The 21,695-nt window shown below is 39.8% G+C and overlaps 1 protein-coding gene across 1 annotated transcript in view; it reads right to left on the bottom strand.

The window, feature by feature from the left end:
- Positions 1-21,695, bottom strand: part of MED13 (mediator complex subunit 13) — a 52,222-nt gene that overhangs the window by 16,591 nt on the left and 13,936 nt on the right. The window contains exons 4-12 of the mRNA XM_008492339.2: positions 9,535-9,680; positions 8,268-8,465; positions 7,283-7,477; positions 6,717-6,879; positions 6,298-6,408; positions 3,672-4,355; positions 1,547-1,763; positions 897-981; positions 428-549 (exon numbers count right to left, since the gene is read on the bottom strand). Coding sequence (XP_008490561.1) covers positions 428-549; positions 897-981; positions 1,547-1,763; positions 3,672-4,355; positions 6,298-6,408; positions 6,717-6,879; positions 7,283-7,477; positions 8,268-8,465; positions 9,535-9,680 — 1,921 coding nt within the window. The remainder of the gene's footprint in view (positions 1-427; positions 550-896; positions 982-1,546; positions 1,764-3,671; positions 4,356-6,297; positions 6,409-6,716; positions 6,880-7,282; positions 7,478-8,267; positions 8,466-9,534; positions 9,681-21,695) is intronic.

Raw genomic sequence — 21,695 nt, 5'->3', positions numbered from 1 at the left:
GATTCAGAGCCATCAGAGACCAAGACAATAGCTGCTGCAATGAAGCAGCTTTTTTGTCAGAGTGTCCATATGTTCAGATGCATCTCCTTTTTCACAAGTTTTGGGTTTGTTTTACCAATCAGTTAAAAGAGAACCTAGAACACAGGAAAAGGGCAGTACTACCACTGCTGAGTGTGCAAAATTACAACCAGAGGTATATTCAAGAAGAATATGCTATCTAGGTAAGTACAGGCAGAAGACCAAGAGCTCCTTTGTAGCAAAAATCTGGTTGTATGAGTCAACCAAAGCACTTCCTCTGCTACAGAGGAGCCACAGCACTTGCTTATATGCAAAAAAATAACAAAATAAAAAAAAAAAGCCAATCCTCCAAAGACACACTTGCAGTTTTCTGGCTAGCAGCTGCCCTTGCTTTTGCATTCTCACTTACTGTTAGTTCATCTTCATCAGAATTGAAGAGATTGTCAAGGTCAGTGTAAGAGACCACCAAGTCTGTTTCATGGAACAGGCTAGTTGATGCAGTGCGAGCATGAGCAGCAATACGTTGGGCATCTGTGAAGAAAAAGATGACAAACATTACCAAAACATTGGCAATATATATATAAATTAAAAAAATAAATTCATCTTAAAAACTATTTCCACCACCAGGGGAAGAAGGGAGTGAAATATGTTCTCAGTTCCACTCAACACATGAAGTTCATTTCACTTTATAAATGTTGGCTATAAAATCCAAATGTTATTTGCAAACATGCAACAACAAAACTCTGTTTTTTATCTTAAGGGACAAGGAAACACAAACCATAAAGTAAAAAACTTAGCAGCCTATTAGAATCTATTGACTATTTCAGAGACCAGTAATACTGCACAATTAAACAAGAAAGGACAGAAAGTCTCTTTACCTTGCTTGACAGAAGGACTAAATAGAGACATGGCATCCTCTCCTTCATGGGACAGAACTGTAACACTGGATGTGCCATCCTCAGTCTATTAAAAAAAAAAAACATAGGAAAGTTTGCTTAAATTAACCAGGGGAATGGTGGGTATTCTATCATCCCAGGGGAATTCTTGTACACAACCAGAAGTATCAGGTTCTCATTAGTCTTCCAGCTCAGCAAGGTGTAGTCTGGGGGTCTGGTTAGTAATATTTGCTCAGGAAGAAGCAAGCTTGGAATATAAAATTCATCTCCCCCACCCAAAACCTTTCCACTCATGAACAAAGCACTTGCCTTGTTCTTTCTCTCTTCCCCAAGCACTTAATCACCCATTTCTACAGAAAGGCTACTGAGCCAGACTGATGTTTGTTCCAATCCAGCAGCATTCTCTCAGTACAAGCCATAAACCCTAATGCAACAGCACCATCAGTGTGCCAAAAAAATTATTATAGGTGTTAAGTAAGAGGCAGGCTGCATAATTTCACTGCTCATTTCTGCTACAACACAGTAATTTCTAAAAATGTAAATACACAGAGAAGGATTAAAAATCTATTTGGTGACTAAAGCAATTTGTTTTAATCTCCTCACCCATTTGTATCCTCAGTCCTTTCACTCACCTTGTGTTTTTTCCCAGCTTCCCTCTCAATGTTCTGCCTGTCTTTTTTACTATCAGGAAATAAGAATTCCACATCACCATCAACAAAGGCATAAGGATCAATTTCAGGTTCCTGGTCAGCTTCCGTTGCTACTGCTGCAAGGTATTGGTTTTTACTCTGATACTGTTGCACCAGTTCATCTGAAACCTTCAGAGGTTTTCTACATTGCACCATTAATCTGAACAGGAGAAAAAAATAAAAAATTGTAAAAGAAAAAATAAATCACAAAATATTATTCACCATTTATTATGTGGAAATATTTTTGCTATCACACAGCCTTTACAAGAATTCTTCCCACTTTGTTCCTTTCCACCCCAGCTTCAGAAAACTTTTGGGGAAAAAAAAGATTAAATCATTAGTCATTTAATATAACCTCCACACACACATCAGATACAGCACTGTGATTCATTCTGCCCATCTCTCTCAACCACTGTCAATTCAGATAAAGATTAGTAATTTATCCCAGGTCATAAGCTGTCATTTATGATACAGCACAGATGTACTGAATATTATCTCCAGCAGAAGAAACTCAACAGGTTAAAACATTACTCATTGCCATTCCCCATCCACGTCCAAGCAAATTATCAGAAAGGAGTGATTAAATCTGAATTTTCCATTTTTTAAGGATCTAATAGCTGAACCTTTAATTCATTTAGATGTAGCAAGCATGCCAGGCTCCCAGCACCCAGCTGTGTCTAACACAGAGCAATGCTCTGTACACAAAGCCTGCCCATCCAAAAAGCCCAACAATAACCACTACTAAAGCACACAAATGCCACTATGTTTAGTAGTAATTTAGATTACTTATATCAATACAAATGAAGCTTGCAACGCACCAATATCTAATTTACTAATGAGAATAATAAAAAACACATTTGCCTTTCTCAGCATTTTTCTTTTTTTACCATTTGGAGCCTGAAGTGGAGTTGGTAAGCACACAGAAATTAAGTTTTTGTGTCAGGATTATTAGGTTTCACAGATACAACACTGCACCAGCCAAAACAGACAAGAAGACACCAATGTTGTGATTATTAGCTACACATTTGCCTCTCTAACTTCTGACCCTGAACAAACTGTTTTATATGCCAGGGCACAAGAAGCACCACGGGAGGAAAAAAAGTGAAAAAAAGTGTTTCACACTGATGCAGGTCCACTATTTCTTCTTGCTCCAAGACCTCTTCTTCCCAACAAGCAAGAGGAAGACCAGTGATAAAGAATTTAAAGAAGTCTCATGCATGAAATAAAAGGGACACTGCAAGGATACAGAGGGACACTTCAAGTTCAAACACAGGTTCTCTGTCTGGTTGGATGAAGTGAATTAAAGGAGAAAAAAAAAAGCACTAAAAATCCTATAAACACCCATCTTGAAAGAGCTGAGACATGCACCAGTTCATGGATTCTCTTTACCAGTGAACACAGAAGGTATGGTTAAGGAAAGGTGAGCAAGGACTAACCAACAGCTACACCACATTTACTTCTTCCCACAGCTTTCCTGTGCAGCCAAACCAAGGTGACTCCATCAGTGCCTTTCCACTGCCTGCAGCCACACAGAAAACCAACACAGAATTTCAGCCCTGTGAGTAGCTGCTTCAACTCTTCTACCATAAATTAATCACACAAACTCCTAAGGAAAAAAAAAATCCTTAGTGATTTGATAGTTCCATGAAGAGTATTCTTTCACCTAAATAAAAAAGAACATTTGGACCAAAAATGACTGACAGTGTGAGCTGACAGAGGCAACTCCAGGTGCATCTGAGATTCATTTTTTTAATCCCTCAATCACAACCCTAGGTCCCAAACAGGCATCATTTGGCTACAGATTTATTTTACAGTAGAAAACCAAACTTTATTGCCATCTGTTAAATCAGAGTTCTGATGAGAAAAAGCTGGAGGGTCTTACAGCCCAGTTGACTGTGCTTTGTGCTCACATTTCACAAGTATCTTCTTGTATACAGAGAGCACAAAGAGTTACACACTCACTGCCACTGCTTCACTGACACATTGCTTGTAATAAGAAACTGCTGCCTTTGGCCTTTCAGTTCCCTCACTTTCTCACACTATTACTCCAGATTTAAGCACTACTTACTCCGTAACTGATGTTACGTTTTCCTGTCCAGCAGGTATTACTGGATCATCTCTCAACTTATCATTTGGAAGCTGAGGTGGTAAGAATTCCACATCCTTTTTCTTTGGAACTTTGTAATACTTCCAAGTAGTATCAGCTTCATCTTCCTCCAAATTCACTGCAGTCCCAACATACATTGTGGGCTCTATCACTTCAGGGAACTGAGCTGGGAAAGGTTGAGGCAAGCCATCAAGTCTGTCTTCCATTGCTTTTGTGGGAACCAAGGGGTCTGGTGTTGGCATCTGGTAGAAATGTTGACTCTGAGGAGTGGAAGGAGCTTTAGCCACCCCTTCATCCACAACATCACAGGGGTGAGGGCTGAGTGGTGGGGGCTGAGGTGAATTTGCCAGTTCAGCATTATGCATCTGAGGAGTCTTTGCTACATCATTAGTTCGGATGTTTGAAAACCTCACTTGACTGTCTGGAGCAGTCATCACAAGCCTCTGACTTGCTGAATCTGCCTCCATGGCAACATCATCACTGATGGATACACGATGATGGAAAGGAGTCAAAGGGCGTTTCTGTGGCTTATCCCCTTTGTCTTGCTTCTCATTTGTCTTGTGCTTTGGAGCTGCTTGCTGTTGTTGGCCCACAGGTGGTGCCTGCCCCTGTTGACCTGAATTTCTTGGTTTGAGATTTTTGTGCCTGCAGAATTAATACAGAGGAAAAAAACAAAAAAAAAAACCCACTTCACATTAATCTTTACAACACATCTATCGTGCTTTTTTCACCAGATAAGAACCAGCTTCTAAGCCATTAAACAGCCAATTGCAGAAGTCTGAAACTGATAACTGTCCTGAGTGAAGCTGCCTCTTTCTGACCAAACTTCATCTGAGTGACTTGAGGGGCACTGCAAGATTCAGAATACCTTTTTAAAAAAAGCAACTGCAAAAGCTGTCCTCTGAGCCAAACACACACGTTGTTCTCCTAACTGAAGCCAGTATTTTATAACTGCTTTTAACAGAAATAGAAAGTCACATGAAAACGTTGTCACTTTTAACTTCTGCCAACAGTGATGAATCAGTAGAACAACATATGAATTAATGAATGGCTTCTTGAATTCAAGCATCACTGCTAACCAATAATGCTGTCCAAGTCTCTATCAGTTAAGGACTGCAAAATTAACATCAAAAACCTAGAAGCCAAGCTATTCTGAAGCTCCTGTGGCTATTTACCTGCAAACTTAGCAACTGTGGGGGGAAAAAAAATAAACAACTCACTGTCTCAACTGCATTAATACAGTTTTTTCCAGTATAAATGCACTTGGGCTTTAACATTTCATCTTGAACTTCAAGATGCCAACTTTATAGATCATCTGTCTGAATGAGAGACATAAAATACCAAAGTCTAGAATGAAATGTTTATGATTAAGCTATTGAACTGCCTGTGCACCCTTAGTGCCTGGGTTTCCTCTGCCACTCTCCCATTAGGAAAGTTAAACTTGTATTAGAAACCAGCATTAGGCAGGAATAAAAGATAAAAATCTATTTTTACCTTCAAGACTCTCATACATATGGTTTTGACCACTTGGAATTCAAAATGCAGAGAGCAGTTAGAGGTTTTAAGTCTCTGCAATGTCTCCTCAGGCAGCTGCATGTTTCTAAGAGACACTTGGCAGCTAATGGATTGTTTTCACCAGTGTTATCATATCTAAATTCTCCTTTAACAGAGTATTTAATCCTCCCCCAGCTCTTCACAGGACACAAGGATTTCCACAGAACTGAAACCAGCCATTTCAAGAAAGGAGGAAAAAAAAAATGCATTTCTTTCAAAATGCCACATCCTCCAGATATAATTTAAAGATCCCAATATTCACTGTGCAAGGTAATCAGTGTAACATTTACATCAGAGAAAGCATTTAAACCTTTACAGCACTTCAGTCTCCCTAAGATTATATTCTGCCATAAGGACAGGTACTGAGAATTCACTGAAATTCATGTTTCCATTTATTTTAAGCACCTCTATTAACAGTCTGTGCCACTGGAAGTTAAATCCAGGCCTTTCCCTCCATGTTTTGATCCTTTTTCCCCCCAGCTAATAGAAAAAAAATATCCTGGCAAATCAACTCAGGGAAAAGCAGTTTTCCCATGGAATGAATACCACATTTTACCAGAAAAAAAAGCAGGTTTGGATTTTTTTCCATATTCATGCCACAGTGCTACAATTATCTTGCTGTAGATAAAACAGCTTTCTCCCTTTTACACCAGTGCCACAGCTTTCTAGGAAAGGTTCTTAATTCCTGAAAAAACCAAGAATTCCCTTTCTATTGCAGCCTGAGAAAGCTGCCCATGAGATGGTTTCTACTCATGTGCTACTAGAGGAATTCCAGTCCAAGACTGAGGAATTGTCACTGGACTGCCAGCAGATCCACTCAGATGATTCACTTGAATAAAAACTCTGCATTATCTCCCTGGGCAGAGGCTCAAGACCTCCAATGACAATGAGGGTACAAGATACACATTTTGTTACAGCTTCCCCACAAGTAGCTATTGCTTAATTACTCCTGGAGGAGTCATCACAAGCCCTCTCCTCAGCACTTCCCCCTCCATGTGCAGTGTTGGGACTGCAGGTTTGCCAAGTCCTGTACCTTGAACAATTGCAATTTGTCCTCTGCGTGGCTTCAACAAAATCCCAGGATGCCACCTTGTCAGCTGTCTCCTCATCACACAAGCCATTGGATGTAGCAGAATACTTCCTCCTGTGATCCAATATTTGGGAGAGTTATTTAGGATCAACATCTGTTCTCTCCTTACCTACTGTCAAGTCTCAAGAGCAGTTTTGGGACAGAGGATTCAGCATAGAAATTATTAAAATCCTTTTATTAATATATTGAATTGAGAACTAAACAAAGTACTGGTTAGGAACAAGTTAACTTCCTTGGAATGTTTTATTACCAAGAGTCCAGTGCTTTTTACTACCAGTCACAGCCTCTTTAACAGAACCAATTTCTACACTGAACACAAGAGATACCAAGGGGGTTTTTACCTTCACAAAAGGAGTACCTACTTGTTCTGAGCTCTGTTCATGTTGCATTCTTGCCAGACTCTGTCCACCACTTGATTGGCCAGCTTTCTGGGTATTTTGCCACCATGGTGGCTTGTACTGTCAGAGATGAATCCATCAGAAACTGAAGAAAACTTCACCCATTTCTGGGCAGATTGAGCATCAACTGAAAAGCAGCACCAGGAGAAACAATTTTAGGCACTCATGATCATTGTTACTCCACTTTAACCCCCACAAGCTTCTTCTTAACTCAATGTTAGGAAATAAAATCAAACAGAGAATTCAGGTATAGCAAATGATTGTTGTAATATGGTTCCTTCTCAAACCAGGGGGGGAGGATAAACACCATATATGTTAATTCTATACTGGGCTGGCTGTTCTTTACCTTCCAAGAAGCTGGAAAAGAAAATAGCATTGCTCACACATCAGGAGTGCTGGATAACAAGTCAGCTGTACAGAGGACATCTCTACAACTGAAGTTCAAGATGCCAACTTTATAAATCATCTGTCAGAATGAAGCAGCAGCCACCAAAATCATCTCCCTCAGGCAGCAGCTGATTTTGTTTTACCTGTCTGAACCTCCTCTGGTGATGTTGGTGGGGTCAGGGTCACTGAAGACATGGCAGGGTCTCTGGTGGAAGCAGGCACTTGGTGGACACCCAAGCAAGCAGTTGAACAGTGAGATGCCCCAACAGCAGTGGGAGCAGGGATGTCAGTCTGGGGAACCAGGACAAAGCAGGCTGGGTACACCATCCTCACACCAGCTGGGAAAAAAAAGACCATTTTACAGCTGTTTCCCAAAAAACTTCTATTTAAAATCCTTAACAAAGAGTTCATTTTACCAGTCACTCCTAAGTTTACCTTTCTATCTACTAAAGCATGGACAAAAAGTCTGTTGTCATCCTCATTACTTTATAGAAAAGATTTGGGTGAATAAATAAAAAGAGTTTTGTATAGAAAGCTTTGGCATCTACATGCTACTACCTGCTCCTATCATTTGATTTTATAAAGAAAGCTGAGAAAGTCCTTTTGAAGATCACATAAAACTGGCAATATTCCCCATCAGGATCTGCAGCCATCACTGCAACACAAGCTTGAAACACTCATTAAAGAGGAATGATTACATTAGTTGGCAAATCAAAGGTCAATGGCCCACAGCAGAGGAACAAACTGCTGCATCCCAGGAGGCTTAGATTTTAGGAAGAGCAGCAGATAAATGCAGTGCTTGAGTACATTAAGTTCCCCAGGATTGTGGAGTGATAAGTCTAGGGTTGGTGTTTTGGGTTTTTTTACCACCTTTAGTTTCTTTATTTTAAAAACAATCTTGCTTCTCAGATTAAATAATGAAAAACACCTTCTACTAACAGGTCTGCAAAACCCACTTTAAGCAGCAACTATCTTTAGATAAGCCTCAGTGTCAAACAGAAAAATAAAATCTCAACAGCAGTTGCAAACAGTAGCAAAAAGAATAAAACAGGGGCATTTTTTATTCTGAATTCTGCAGACCTAACTACCAGTTTATTTCAGTAATTAAGAGGTAATCAGAGCACTCACCAACAAGGACTTCTACAGCAGCTAAAGAATCATCCTCCCAATCCATTTCTTCTTGTTTTTCCTCAGATCCCTCCTTCAAGTTGGATGTGACAGGGTAGAATTGCTTCCATTCACCAATAAGCTTTTTTGTGGATGAATCAGAAAGCTTGAAGGACTGCCCTGTGAGGGTGCCATTTAATCCAAAGGGACTGAGAATAACTAAAAAGAGAATTAAATGTATGTTGGAGATCTAAGCTGACCAAAACTCACTCTTCTTCACTAAAACTGTATTGCTGTTATTCCAGCCACACCAAATCAACAACTTATGACTGGTAAGTCAGGGTACACCCTCCTCTCATTTCCCTGTACTGCACTAATTGTTGGTAATAAGCACACACTGCTAAATGTGTCTGTGCTATCAGTACAGAGGAACCACAGTAACAATTACAAATTAATTTATTATTAAAAGTCTTTAAACAGGCAACTTTCCATCCTGGCTAGCAAGAAGTCTAACCTACAGGTAGGAGAAAGAAACACCACTTCAAATTCTGACCCAGTTAAGGTGTTTCCTCATCCTTTCCTTCTGTTGGGTACAGTTACAACAAGGTGTACACAGGCAAGTCATCTGTTCCATGTTTAGTCTTGTCTGTATTAGGAAAGCTGTTAAAATGTAGTCAAAAAAAGCAAGTTTGGACACTTATAGGGCTCCAGAAAGCAGCTCTTAAGCTGGCTTAAGTTCTCCTGCATGACCACACACTTGTTTATTAATTCTTAGTGAGTCTTTAAGCAACAGGAGTGGCCAAGACAGGGAAGGATCCACCAGCCCACTGAGCAGACTCAGCCCCCATCACTCCTCTGTCTTTGAGAGCATAGCCTGCAGCTGCTGGTGGAACCAAAGGAACTGACAAGCAAGGAAGAGCCAAAGAAAAAAGGTTGAAGAGAGTGAAAAGGTTTAAGTTGAGTAAGAAAATGGGACTTCTAGAAAAGGTGTTGATGAAGATACATGGGGAATGATAAAGCTTATTGAAAAACCAAAGTATTTCAGTACTTGGAAATGAAGTTTATTGTGTCATGAAGACAAATTGTTGGGCCACATGCCAAGAGATGAGCATGGAAATCATCCACAGATGACACATGCCAGCTGCCTCCTGACTGTGTCAGGAGAGGGGCCATGTGAGGAGAAGGTGTCACCAGTACACAACAGGTTGCCCACTTCCAGTCTTTGCCAGAAGTCCTCATTCTGAGGGACTCCAAGGACTGATACTCACTGCTGACTTGCAACACCCACCTTGGAAAGGGCTGTTGGACTGCTGGGCAAGAGTGAGGTGTTCCTCACTGAGCAGGTACACAGGTTGGTGCTGACTGATCTCCACACTGGTGCAAACGTTGCTGTCTCCATGTAGGAAGAAGGTGAATGAGCAGGAGAGGTGCTCACTGAGGAGAGAGAAGTGGGGAGGGAGAAGAAAAAGAGATGTGTAAGTAGAGAACTTTAAATAAGCTGATAGCTTTCTCACTGGTCTTCTTGGGAAGAAGGCACTTCCTCCCAATATACTCATTAATTAATGAAAAATTCCTTCTTTCTAAATAGCCAAGCTATGCTAAATACACTTTTCCTTGGAGCACTGACAAAGTACCCCAGCCTTACAGACACAAGATCACTTTTAGAAAACAGACACTAATTTTTAATCTCTTTAGAATGAAATTTCCTATTTTGAGATCTAGAGTAAATTTAAAACACATTTTTGCAAGACAAAACTGTAGCTTCATACTTTTATACCTTACATATTTATTTAAAATGCATAAAAACATTTCTGAACATCTCAATTATAACCAGGTCACAGGTAGGTTCTTCAGTAACAGATCCACTAAGCAGGATTTTCATTTAATACAAGCAAACAAGTCTCTTATTTAAAAGGAGTAAGAAGAATGGCAACAGCTTTGAGAAGTGTTTGGCTTATTTTGTTTTTTTAAATTGAATCTTATCTTTATGTTCCTGAAACCAATCAAGTAACTAAACCCAAAATCCCCTACCTACACACAAAATGGAGTATCCAATCAATTTTGAAAAAATACAAACAAAAACCAAACCAAAGCTCAAGTAATTGCAAGTCCTTAAATCAAGTATCAATGTTTAATATCAGATACTTCACTGATAGCTTCCCTCATTCCAGAGTGCTTTAGAAAACAAAAAAACCAGCAGCAAAGTACAGCAAAACCCACCAACAATGAACATATTTCCTTCAAATAACTCTGAATTAAATGCTGTTTCCACAGTGCTGTATATTATAACTATTAGCAGCTCCATGAAATCTTCTGCCTGCCAAGACCATGCTCCAGACTTCCCAATTTTTGCAGCTCTGCTGTTTTGTTAGTAAAAATATACATAAATCCCTGCAAGTGCAACTATCACAATATTTTATGTTGCATTCAAATCAATTCACTGGTTTATGTGAATTATATTTTACCAACTTTAATTAAAGGGCAGGAGCAGAGGAGGAAGGAAAAAAGAAAAGCAGATCTCTGCCAGGACACCACAGCAATACATCTTCATACCCACTTCCATCTGAAAAACCTTTTTATTTTATTTTATTTTTTAAGCAAGTTGTATAGGCACAATAATTTTCAGTTATATTAGCTACAAGTTATCTCAAGTGCCAGACTAGTCACTGCCAAAGGAAAGGATGTTTAAAAGCAAGAAGATGTTGCTCACATTGGCCACTAAATCAGGTCCACCATCTCAGTGAACAGGAGAATGAAAGTCAAGGAGAACCTTAAAAGTACTTCATAAACTACTGAACAGAAAATAAATCCTTCTCTGGAAGGAGGGCAGCACCAAGCACCTGCTCAGGAAAAAAAGAAAAAAAAAAGAAACAAGCCAAGGGAAACAGAGTAAATGAAGTCAGAACAGCCAATGGAGTCTTTGTGCAAGGTCAAATGGAAGGGACACTCAGTGAGCTGCTGCAGCCTAAGCAGGCTGTATCAATGCAACCACACTGATTCCCTGGAAAATTAAATCAGACCCCATCAGCTAATGCCCAGGGTGGTGGGAAAGCTCTCTCTGAGCTCCTGAAATCCTCCCATTCCTCAGCCTACAGGGTGCCCTCACAAAGCAAGTTTTGCCTTCCTGAAAAAAAGGTACACATGGAGCTCCAGGGCCCAGAGAGCTGTGCAGGTCTCCAGTGTCCTTCCCAAGATGTTTCTTGGAAAGCAGCAGGTAGATGGTGGGACAGAAAACAGTGAGGGGGAAAAATAAAATAAAAATCAAGTTTCTGTTATTGGCAGAGTCCATTCAATCTATGGAAACACAAATGGATTCACCAAGACTCAACCCAAAGAGACACCAGGGCAGCCACCACCATCAGAAGAGAGCTGGCTGCTGTGTTACATGTTCAACACATGGCTTTGCCTCCAGCAGGTTTTAAATTAGGGACCTGAAATACTTCAAGGATGAGAGAACCCACAAAGGGCTCAGGGAGGAAGAGGAAATGCAGCAGAATTCTCATTACACTGACTGAGGAGCTGCCCCAAGTGTCTGACTCTGACTGAGGGATAACAGTTCTCAAGGTGCACCAAGTGCACACTATTCTGCTGATCTGCTGCTCCATTTTAATTGTGTTTTGGGACCAGAAAAGTCAGGATCCAGACACACAAGGGAATTACCACCCTCCATTGACAAGCCCAAAGCACAACTGCTCAGTAATCCAACTCGGGACAGAATACTCCCTGCAGATGAAATAACATCCTGCTCAGGAATCCCACTGAAGTTCCTTTCCAAAATGGAATGATGAGGGAGCTAAGCATCTTGTTGATAATTTCAAGTTCAAGTGAAGTCACATGGTTAGCAAACACCACTTAAATTCCTAGATGGAAATCTTATTAAACTTTAATCCTTATGCAAATAGTTGAAGACTGATTTTCAAATTGAATCTTATTTTAAAATCATATTGGTTGGCTTAAGGTGAAAGAGTGGATAGTGTTCTGGGTTCTGAGTGACAGCTAACAATTCAGAAGCTTAGTGGAAGTGAGGCAAAGTTTAAAAATAAAAGCACATATTCTTTAAATACACTTTAAATGCAATTAAGCTATGTCTCTTGTAAACACCACATTATTATACAGATAAAGGGCAGACAATTGTAGCATAATCTGATGGAATTCAAATAAACCAAGACAAAGAGAAGCATCAGCATGATAACAGAAGCATTTAAATTCATTACACTGCAAAACTAGTCCTAAGAAGTAGCAAGGAAAACTCAAGGTCATCAGAGAAAAGCCAAATCAAAATAAATAAATAAAAAAATCAAAAAATCAAAACAACAAAGCCAAGAAAAACAAAACCAAACCCCAAATCAGAACTCTTCTCCCCTCACTCAGCAGGGGAGAAGTTTCCAACCAAATAATGAAGAAAAGAGAGCAGCATTGTCACTGACATCACTCAGGCAGCTTTGGCAGACAAGCTGCAAGCACACTGCTTGTGCAGGAGAAGAGCTGCTGGGGTACAATGCATTCCAGAAGATCCCAACACTCTCACATTTCCACTAATTCTGCTTTAAATTAAGTGCCTCCATTAATTCTGGTTCAATTTAAGTGTTAAACAGCAGAACGATGGGGACGACCACGGGTTTTTCTTTCAGTACTTTTGGAGGTGCAGGGAAGGGATTTTATGCACAAGAGGAGAATTCTGTTTCAGAGCAGAAATCCACAGTGAAAACAGGGCTGTCCTTAACCTCAGGGAAACACATTTCCTCCTGGAACTCACAGAATCTCCGGAAATCATGAATCTTCTTTCAACTAAAGGTTAACATCAAAGGCAAAACTGACACTTTATGTGCTCAAACATGGGATTGAATTTCTCCCTAGCTAGCCAGGCTCAGAAACAATTCCTTCCCGTTTAACATCATCACTTCTGTTGGGTTACAAACCTTTAGGAAATATCAGTGCATGGGAAATAATCACACACAATAAAATGAACACTCAAAATAAAAATAAAAGCCATACTGAAGCTCTTTGCAGGACAGTGGAGAAAAAGAGGAAGGAAAACAAAGAACCAGAGCTCTAACTTTACACACTGTATAAGAAATCCTCTAAATGTGCAAGATTTTTATTGGTTTGGGTTTTTTGGGTTTGTTTTGTGTGGTTTTTTTTTTTTTTAATTAGCACATTTGTACATTCAATTCTTTAAGTTCCCAGAGACTGACTGCTAGTACATAATGCCACCTCAGCCTCATCTGAGGAGGAAAATTCTCAAACATTACCATAGCCTGCTAAAAAATCCTACTAATAATATACACATCTCCACCATCTCTCTAAGTTTCTCTCCTATTCTCAGTAACTTGCCTCACAGCTAATAAAATTTACCTACTTAGCACTCTGGGGTAAATAGGCAAATTACCTTTACAATTCAGTCAAGGACACAACAACAGAAAGCTGGTGGTTTCCTGCCTGCTAATGCTGAGTTCATCCTAAGCTTCTTTTTTTTTTTTTTTTTGCAGACATCTCAGAAGAAGATTGGGAGCTCATTTGTGCAGAGCATCTCATGACTGAGACATAAAAAATACCCATAACTCAACACTCAGAACTTTTCTCCTGCATGCAGAGAAAAATCAGAAGTCCTTACTGTGCAGATACAGCAAAAAAAAATAATAATAATAGCTTCTCCTAAAGGTACTACTGATTTCCCCCTCCCCCTTTGGGTTTGTACTTCTACAAGTACCATCAGTTATTGTTGTTTGTGCAGATGTAAGAGCAGGGGACAGAATTTAACAGCAAATTCTAGGCAAAAAAAAATTATTTCCTTGCCTAGCCCTGAATAAGATGTTAGTGCATTGATTTTTCAGATAGCTCTAGTTATGACAATTTCATTATAAGTTCTAATCACAGAACTTATATATTTATAACTTTATATATATCAGTAATCCACTTTCCAACTGCTCTCTGAATAAAGATGTTAGGAAGTGTCATCAGAACCAGCATGCTCGATGAAACTTGATCTGAACACACCAGAATTCAGGCAGAATGAATTCCAATACTGAAATAAACTTGAAAAACAAAAATAACATAAACCCTCTTTGGAAATAAAGCTATTTTTAATCAACCTTCAGCCCTCACCTGTGCTCCATTAAAATCCATTTGTATAAAACACTCCTGATTCCCTCGTGCTTCCCTCTGGTTATACAAAACAAAGGTCTGAATTTCAGACACAAAGGATTAAGATTCTTTGTGAAAAGAAACAGAAACTGAGCAGACAATTTCAATACAATTTCTACTTCCAGAAATGCAAGAGAAGCTGAAGGGGAAGAGGGGAAGCACACTGACATTTGCATAAACATCTCCATTAGCAAATCTGAAAATACCTCCTTGATAAATGGTAATTAGGGTCTGGGGTTTTTTTTCAGAACCCCACTAATCCACACTTCACCAGATTGCCTCCACACTACTGCTGAAAGAGTCTGCCCCAGCCTCAGAAAAAGGAATTCTCCAACTAAAAAACCCTAAAGCACATTTAATAGGGAAAAAAAAAAAAAAGCAAGCATCCCAAGTGCTCCAGCTGAAAGACAGAATTGGTGTTTGGGTTGCTTTGGTATTTTTTTTCATTTTGTTTTGTTTTTTTATAATTATAATCTCATATTCTCCTAGATTGTCTCTGTAAATTCCTCATCACCTGAACCAAGAGGATTCCCAAGTCAAAGCACTGCTATAAATGAAATCTTTTCTACTGCCATTTCCTAGATGAGGGAAATGGACACAGCAAAGCAGAACTCCTGTCCCCGAGGTCGTGGCTCTCCCAGCCAGGATTCCACCATTCCCCTTTCAACGGGGCAGCACCCACCTTGCTCAGGAGCACCGACAAATGTGCTACATCTTTAAGTATTAATTAATGAGCCACATTGTTTCAGACTGTTAGAAAGTGTTGCCCATAATTGGCACATATTGGCCAGCACCCAGAGTCCTCGGGGCGTTTTGACCAAAAAATCAATATATTCTGACTGGCTGACAATTAGCAGCAGCAGAGCTGAGAGTTCCCCACTGATGTATCACAGCTGCCCAAACAGAGCAGCTCCAAAGAGTTCCTCCTCACTACTGACTGTTTTAGTATCCCACTCAAATAAAAATTTAAAGTATCAAGGAAGATTTGTTTGACAAGTGTCAGGTTGGCTTCTATTCTAAGTTCTTGGGCCGGGGAACGCAGAGCCTTTGGTTTTAGAATAAAACTTTGGTTTTTTAAGGTAGCAAACACACCACGAAGCCCCTAGGAATCTCCATATTCAGTTATTTATTGGGTTTTTTTTCTTCTTCCTTTAACCACGTTGAGAGAACACTACAGCAAGCAGCACAGGACAGAAAACAAACCCAAACTGCCCAAGAACCTTGAGGAATCCCTTACCTGCCCACATGCTCAGCATGCACTGCAGCCTCCCCTGCTCCACCATTCATTACACTCTCTGCTTTGTTCTTTGTCAGCCAACCCTCTGGGGCTTTCATCACTCAGAAGAGTGAAGCTGCCAAACCACTTGAGGCTTTCTGAGCCAGCAGAAGAAAAGCAGAAGCAGCTCCCTCAAGACAACCCATCTACCACCTTTCCTGGGTAAGTGCTGGTTCAGAATGGTTCTTTGTGCCCAGATGCATCTTCCAGGTATAGCCATGAGACTGCAAGGCAGGAATGGAGAGCAGCAGTCCAGGCAGCCACCTTCACACCTCTCCTGCTTCACCAACCACTCCTGATTTTAATTGTCAGCTTGGCATCTTCCACTCACCACCCCTAATCCTGAGGTACAAAACTCCACAGTCTGAATTCACATCAGAAAGGAGCAGGAAATTAAGTGCTCTAACAAGCAAAATATAAAATAAGTAAAATACTAAAATCAGACTGGTTTTTTAACATACACACACAAAAAAATAATTGCCAGGGAAATCATTTGAGTTTTCTTGATTTAAGACATGCATGAGAAAGAAAAAGGTAAAAAAAAAAGAAATTACCAGGAGGCAAACACACAAATTGTTTCAATTATCAAATACCTCAGGAGCTTTCTTGGTTTTGTTTTAGTTATCTAGGAGAGGAGAGGTGGAGTGATTTGTTACTGAAGTGCTGGGGGATGAGGCAAATAGAAAATAAGAGAAATTAGTGCCTATTTCTCTAGGAAAACCAGACTATCATGCAGACTCCTAAGACTGCAGCACTACTTTCTGTGATAAGGGTTTGAATCATCATTAATCAAGTCACAAAGATGCCTTCCTTGCCGTTGGCTACAAGTCCCCTGCAACATCAGGGTTTGGATCAGCCCCATCACAAGGTCTGTACTTCAAGCAGACACAGTGGCATTAATACCCTAAATGTGAAAGCATGGAAAACAAACCAACAAACTAAACAAATGCATAGCTACATTTTCTAGCAAGCTGCATATTCTGCATCTTAACATGAAGTAATAAGATCTCAAAATACAGATGCTTCTCCACTGACAAAAAGGTGGAAGAGCAGCCATTTCTCTAAGCATCTCTGAATAACTCCCTAAGGTCCCAAAGGTAAATATAGCAGAAAGATGATTTTGATGATAACACAAAGCTAAAAACATAGCTAATAGCAAAGTAGAAAAAAAAAACCCTTCCAGTTCAAAGCACATCATTAATGACTACTGTCAAAAGGCTCTCCAAAATATTTTTCATGGAGCTGAGGATGTTTTTATTTTAGTTAGACCTTCAAGTTGAAAATATTTATTCCATAACCAAACACAAATGTATCCAGTGAGTTGTATTGCAGAGTAAGTCATATTCACCCTTAAGACTTCCATATTATCAAATTACCTTCCTTATTAATGAGCTTAGCTTCATCCAATAAAAACATGATTGAAACAAAAAGATTTTATTTTTGTGCACTATTAAACTACAGCATGACATCTTAGCAAGAAACAAAGCTGGGGGGTTGTGGTTTTTCTTCCACAATGCAACCACAAGTTTATATATACATACACAAAATGTATGTATTTCTCCAGATACAACAATTACAAGCAATACTAGAAAGAGTTTCCTCATGTCCCTGTATTTCAGAACTTAAATGAGACTAATAAACCTGTCATCTTCTATTTTCACATCCCTTAATTATTGAAGATGAAAATCTCAATTATCTGAACAGGAGCTTTCACAATGAAATATAAGTGTACTATAAAGGATAAGAATCCAGAACATATTTGGAAAATAGAATACTTAGTGCTCTGTTTCAAAGAGAGTGTAACAGCTTTCAGTGTATTGCTCTTTCTCATTCTGCAACATTTACAAACATCTTGTTACACCAGATTTTTTTTTTTCCAAGTTCAAAACTGAAACACACTGTAAAAATTTCATTTAACAAGATCTGAGATATCTGTTTGGTTTTGTATCACGTACTGTTCACTGAACAAGAAGAGCACAGATTTCCTGTTGAAAGCTAAAAACCCAGGGCCACATCATTTTTTTTTTGTTTTTCCTGATGAACCAACCACCACTGTAACTTAAAGCTAAACAAGAGAAAACTGCTTTGCCATGTAAAGTGCTAAATTTGTCTGCTTGTAGTCTCTGTAGCAACCCAATATTCCAAAGAGACAATCATGTGATCAATGCTCTCAGCTCCTGCTGTTTATCCTGCACTGTCCTACTTACAGCAGCTCTCAATTCCAGCTGTCTACAGTAAAAGGAAAAACATCACCTGCTCTCCTGCCAGTCCGTGATGCCAGAGCAGCCTTGTTAGAGCTGCTGTAAAAAAAAAAATAAAAATGTTGACATTGTTTGATTTCAGGATTTACACAGAGAAGAAATTTACACTGCAAAAAGAGCTGAGCAGGCTTAACAGAAAATATTCCACCAGTGTCAAGGCAGAGCCAGGTAGCTCCTGATCTCAGGGCTTCAAGTGAAATGTATGGAAATGAACATGAAACTTGCAGCTGTGTGCTGGGCTGGCACAGTTCTTTCTCTCCACCAGGAAGAAATTCTTGAGCTTTAGCACTCAAAAATCTCCTCGTGCTTTCTCCTCATAATAATTCATCGTTCTAGAGGGAGCAAGCAGCAAACGATTCCTTTCCTACAGAAAGAGAACCCATGGGGAAGAGGAAGGAGGTGGGGAGGTGAGGCAGGGAGGAGGGCACAGCTTTCCCTGTGCCTTGAGGGCAGTGAGGAGCAAAGAGCCAACAGCTCCTTCTGCTGCACCTCATCCACAGACATCTCTGAACAGGCAGCAAAACCATTTCCATGGCTCATCTGAAAAAAATATCCCTCCCTCCCTGCAGCCACGAGCACTCAAGACTCCAGATCTGCCAACACACTTGTTCCCACCTCTGGAATCACATCCATTGTGGGCAGTTTTACCTCTTCCTCCCAGCAAGATGAGGTAGAAAAAAAACCCACATCTATTCAAGCTATGGTAAGTCCTCCAATAAAGATAACTTCATGTACAAAGGCTTATTAAAAAAAAATTTAAGTTTATCTTTATTTTTCAGCCATCATTTCCTGTGAAGTCATACACTTAGTATTTACATCAGGGAGACAAAACAGGATTTTCATTAAAAAAAAAATAAAAGAACAGTGAGCTGGCATTATAAAATCCTGTAGCCAGACCAAGGTTAAACAGCATTACCTGTGAAACCTGTGCAGCAAGTTTCATTTTGTGTGATAAGCTTATCACTCACGATTTTCCAAGTGCATTTTTGGGGTTTTGGGTCTTTTTTTTTTTTAAATTACCTTTGGTTTGGGTGTGTGGTGGTTTTTAAGTGAATTCATCAGACACAAGTTCTGGTTTGCCACCCTCTGCAATTGGTTATATTGTTCCTATCTAAGTTCTTCTCCCAGTCAAGTAACACAGGAGCTTTCAGTACATTTTCAGTTATCTACCAGATCCTCCCACAAAATCAGGATTACTCAATTATTTGCTTCCTGGTATTCCAAGTGTGTTAAAGTTTAGCAAGCTGTACTTATTACCAAAACTTCAGGAGATATCCTGCACATGAGCACTTTGTACTTGTGAGAGTTAGGAGTGTCAGATTTAAACTTCATTAAAGAACTGTATCCACAGTGCTTCATCTGACAACTTTCCCAGTTATCTTTATTCCAGGGACACACTACTCTTTTATTAACCAGTTGGGAAGAGAAGTCTCACCCAAAGGCTGTTATTTGAGCTGCCTAACCAGAAGAGGTAGACAGACAATTGGATGCAGCAGAGCAGAATCTCTGTCTCATACATTCATAGGGTGGATTTTGGAATAAAGCACAAACAACTCTATTCCTGAGCAGTGCAATAGGTTGGAAAGGAGAAAAGAGAAGGACTCCTATTTGTCAAGCTTTGTAATCTAATATGCAGTCATTAAAACCACATTATTGAGCTTCTGGAATCTACCTTGCCTTATGTGATTGAGAAAGGTTGTGACAAATACCAAGGCAATGATTTTTTTTTTTTCCCTACATGGTTACAACCAAGACCATTAGCAAACCCTTCCCTTTAGCCTTTTATTCTACTGCTGCTCCTCCTCCTGACCCCCTTCACACCTTGCAGGGAACTGAAAATTGCCAGCTTGCAAAGGAGCACCACCAACAACCCCACTTGAGGGAGTTACCCACTCCACTCCTGCCCTGGCCATAAACAGCAGTGGAACTTGCATACTTGAAAACCTCAGACAGTTTCCTCAGGCAGGGACACCAGGACTTGTTCTAACAGATCACATTTCACCAAATCCAGGACTGTCTCACTTTCCTCAGTGCTGGTTTTAGACTGGGGAGAAGCAGGGGCAGAGAGGGAAGAGCAGGTCATGGTTATCACCTTGCAGCATGTGACTGCACAATGCAAACATCTGAGCTTTTTGCTTTTCCATAGAAAAAAAAAACTTAAATATTCATGAGATGAGGTTAATTTAATAAGTTTGTTGGTTTTGGGAGTCACATCATTAAGCATAATTAACCCATGAACACAGCAAACCATCCAGTTGTTATTTGCTTGGTCATCTATTCACACGCCAGGGTGGCATCAGTTTATAAAAATTAAATAAGGAAATTAAAATGTATGCAACATAGCAATGAAATGGACTTTTTGAATATAACCTTGTAGAGGGAGGAAAAATAACAGAGTGACAGAGAGGAAGCCATGGCTGCCTGTGGATCTGTCACCAGAGATTGGAAATCACAGCCTGTTGGACTTCCACACACAGGAAAAACAAAACACGAGTGAATTATATTGTTGGGAGACCAAGGAACTGAAAATCTCCCATACTCTGGAACAACAGGGAGTTCAAACAGAACCCAGGAAAAAATCCAGATGGGATCAGCTCCCAGTGAAGGGAATAACTCCCTCAAAGTGAAAAAGTGGGACTGAAATCCTGCATCTCTCCCAACCACAGCTCCAGAAAGCACACAGGAGGTGACCTCCCCCTCGGGAGCACTGACTGCTCACCCTGCAATCAAACTCTTTGAACCTCAAGATTGCCAGCAGGAACAACCAACCTTATCCAAACCTGTAGTTACAGCACACAGAGAACAAGTCCATGTAGTAGCCAGCCAAGCCCCAGAGGGCAGGGTACTATAAACAGTGGAAGCACACTGGGAGCAGACTTCGTATCCCCAGAAATTGTTTTACACAGATCTGTGCAAATCTTAATAAATTATTTTTCATTAGTTCTGAACTACGTAGGACACAGCTGCTGTGTGGGTAAGCACACAATTCCTTTAGATACTTCCATCAAGCATGCTGACCTCTTGATCTTCTTAAAAAAAGAAGCAGTCTCCAAATTAAAAGAACACTATTTTATTTTAAAAGCTTTCATCAGCTTTTCCAGCTGCTCTAGAGAGCTTTATAGAATTACTGTAAAAGATGCCATGACATAACTAATGCTAGTTTCAAATGGCCATTTGGAAAACCAGTTCCTCAAATAAGGAAAGCCAAGGCTGTGCCAAGACAATATTGGCATAAATAGTTAAAAGTAAATTCTTTACTATTGATTTATAGCAACCCCACCACACGGAGAAATGAATGAACAAGGACACCCTAGAGGGGAAACATTTGCCCTGACCAGGGTGGAGAAAGAGATGCCTAGAACTGCAGGACAAGTTTATAGATAAATTAGAAGCAGCAGCTCCCAACTACTAATAGAAACAGACACAAACATGTGCTTCTGCTTCTTCTGATCCAAAACAGCTCTAATTTTCTTTCAAGCTTAAATCCATTGCAGAAGATGCCAACAATGGCTGACTCCACACCCAAAAGGCAAAGCCACTGATCTCAAAATTTCCTGCGTGGAAGATTTAACATAACACACACCAAAAGCAACCAAATACCAACCAAATAAAAAACTTCCACAATAAAAAAAAAAAAAATCATTTAAGCTTTAAATTACTTTGGATTTTAAAAGCTGATTTGGGAACAGCGATTAAACTTGTTCCAGCTAACCTAGTTTTTATTCATTTCATTATTTATTGCTAGGCAACATAGACCATGTCAAACCA

The sequence above is a fragment of the Calypte anna genome, chromosome 19 (assembly GCF_003957555.1).
Source record: "Calypte anna isolate BGI_N300 chromosome 19, bCalAnn1_v1.p, whole genome shotgun sequence".
In the NCBI taxonomy this organism is placed as follows: domain Eukaryota; kingdom Metazoa; phylum Chordata; class Aves; order Apodiformes; family Trochilidae; genus Calypte; species Calypte anna.
This window is presented reverse-complemented; position numbering and strand designations above follow the sequence as displayed.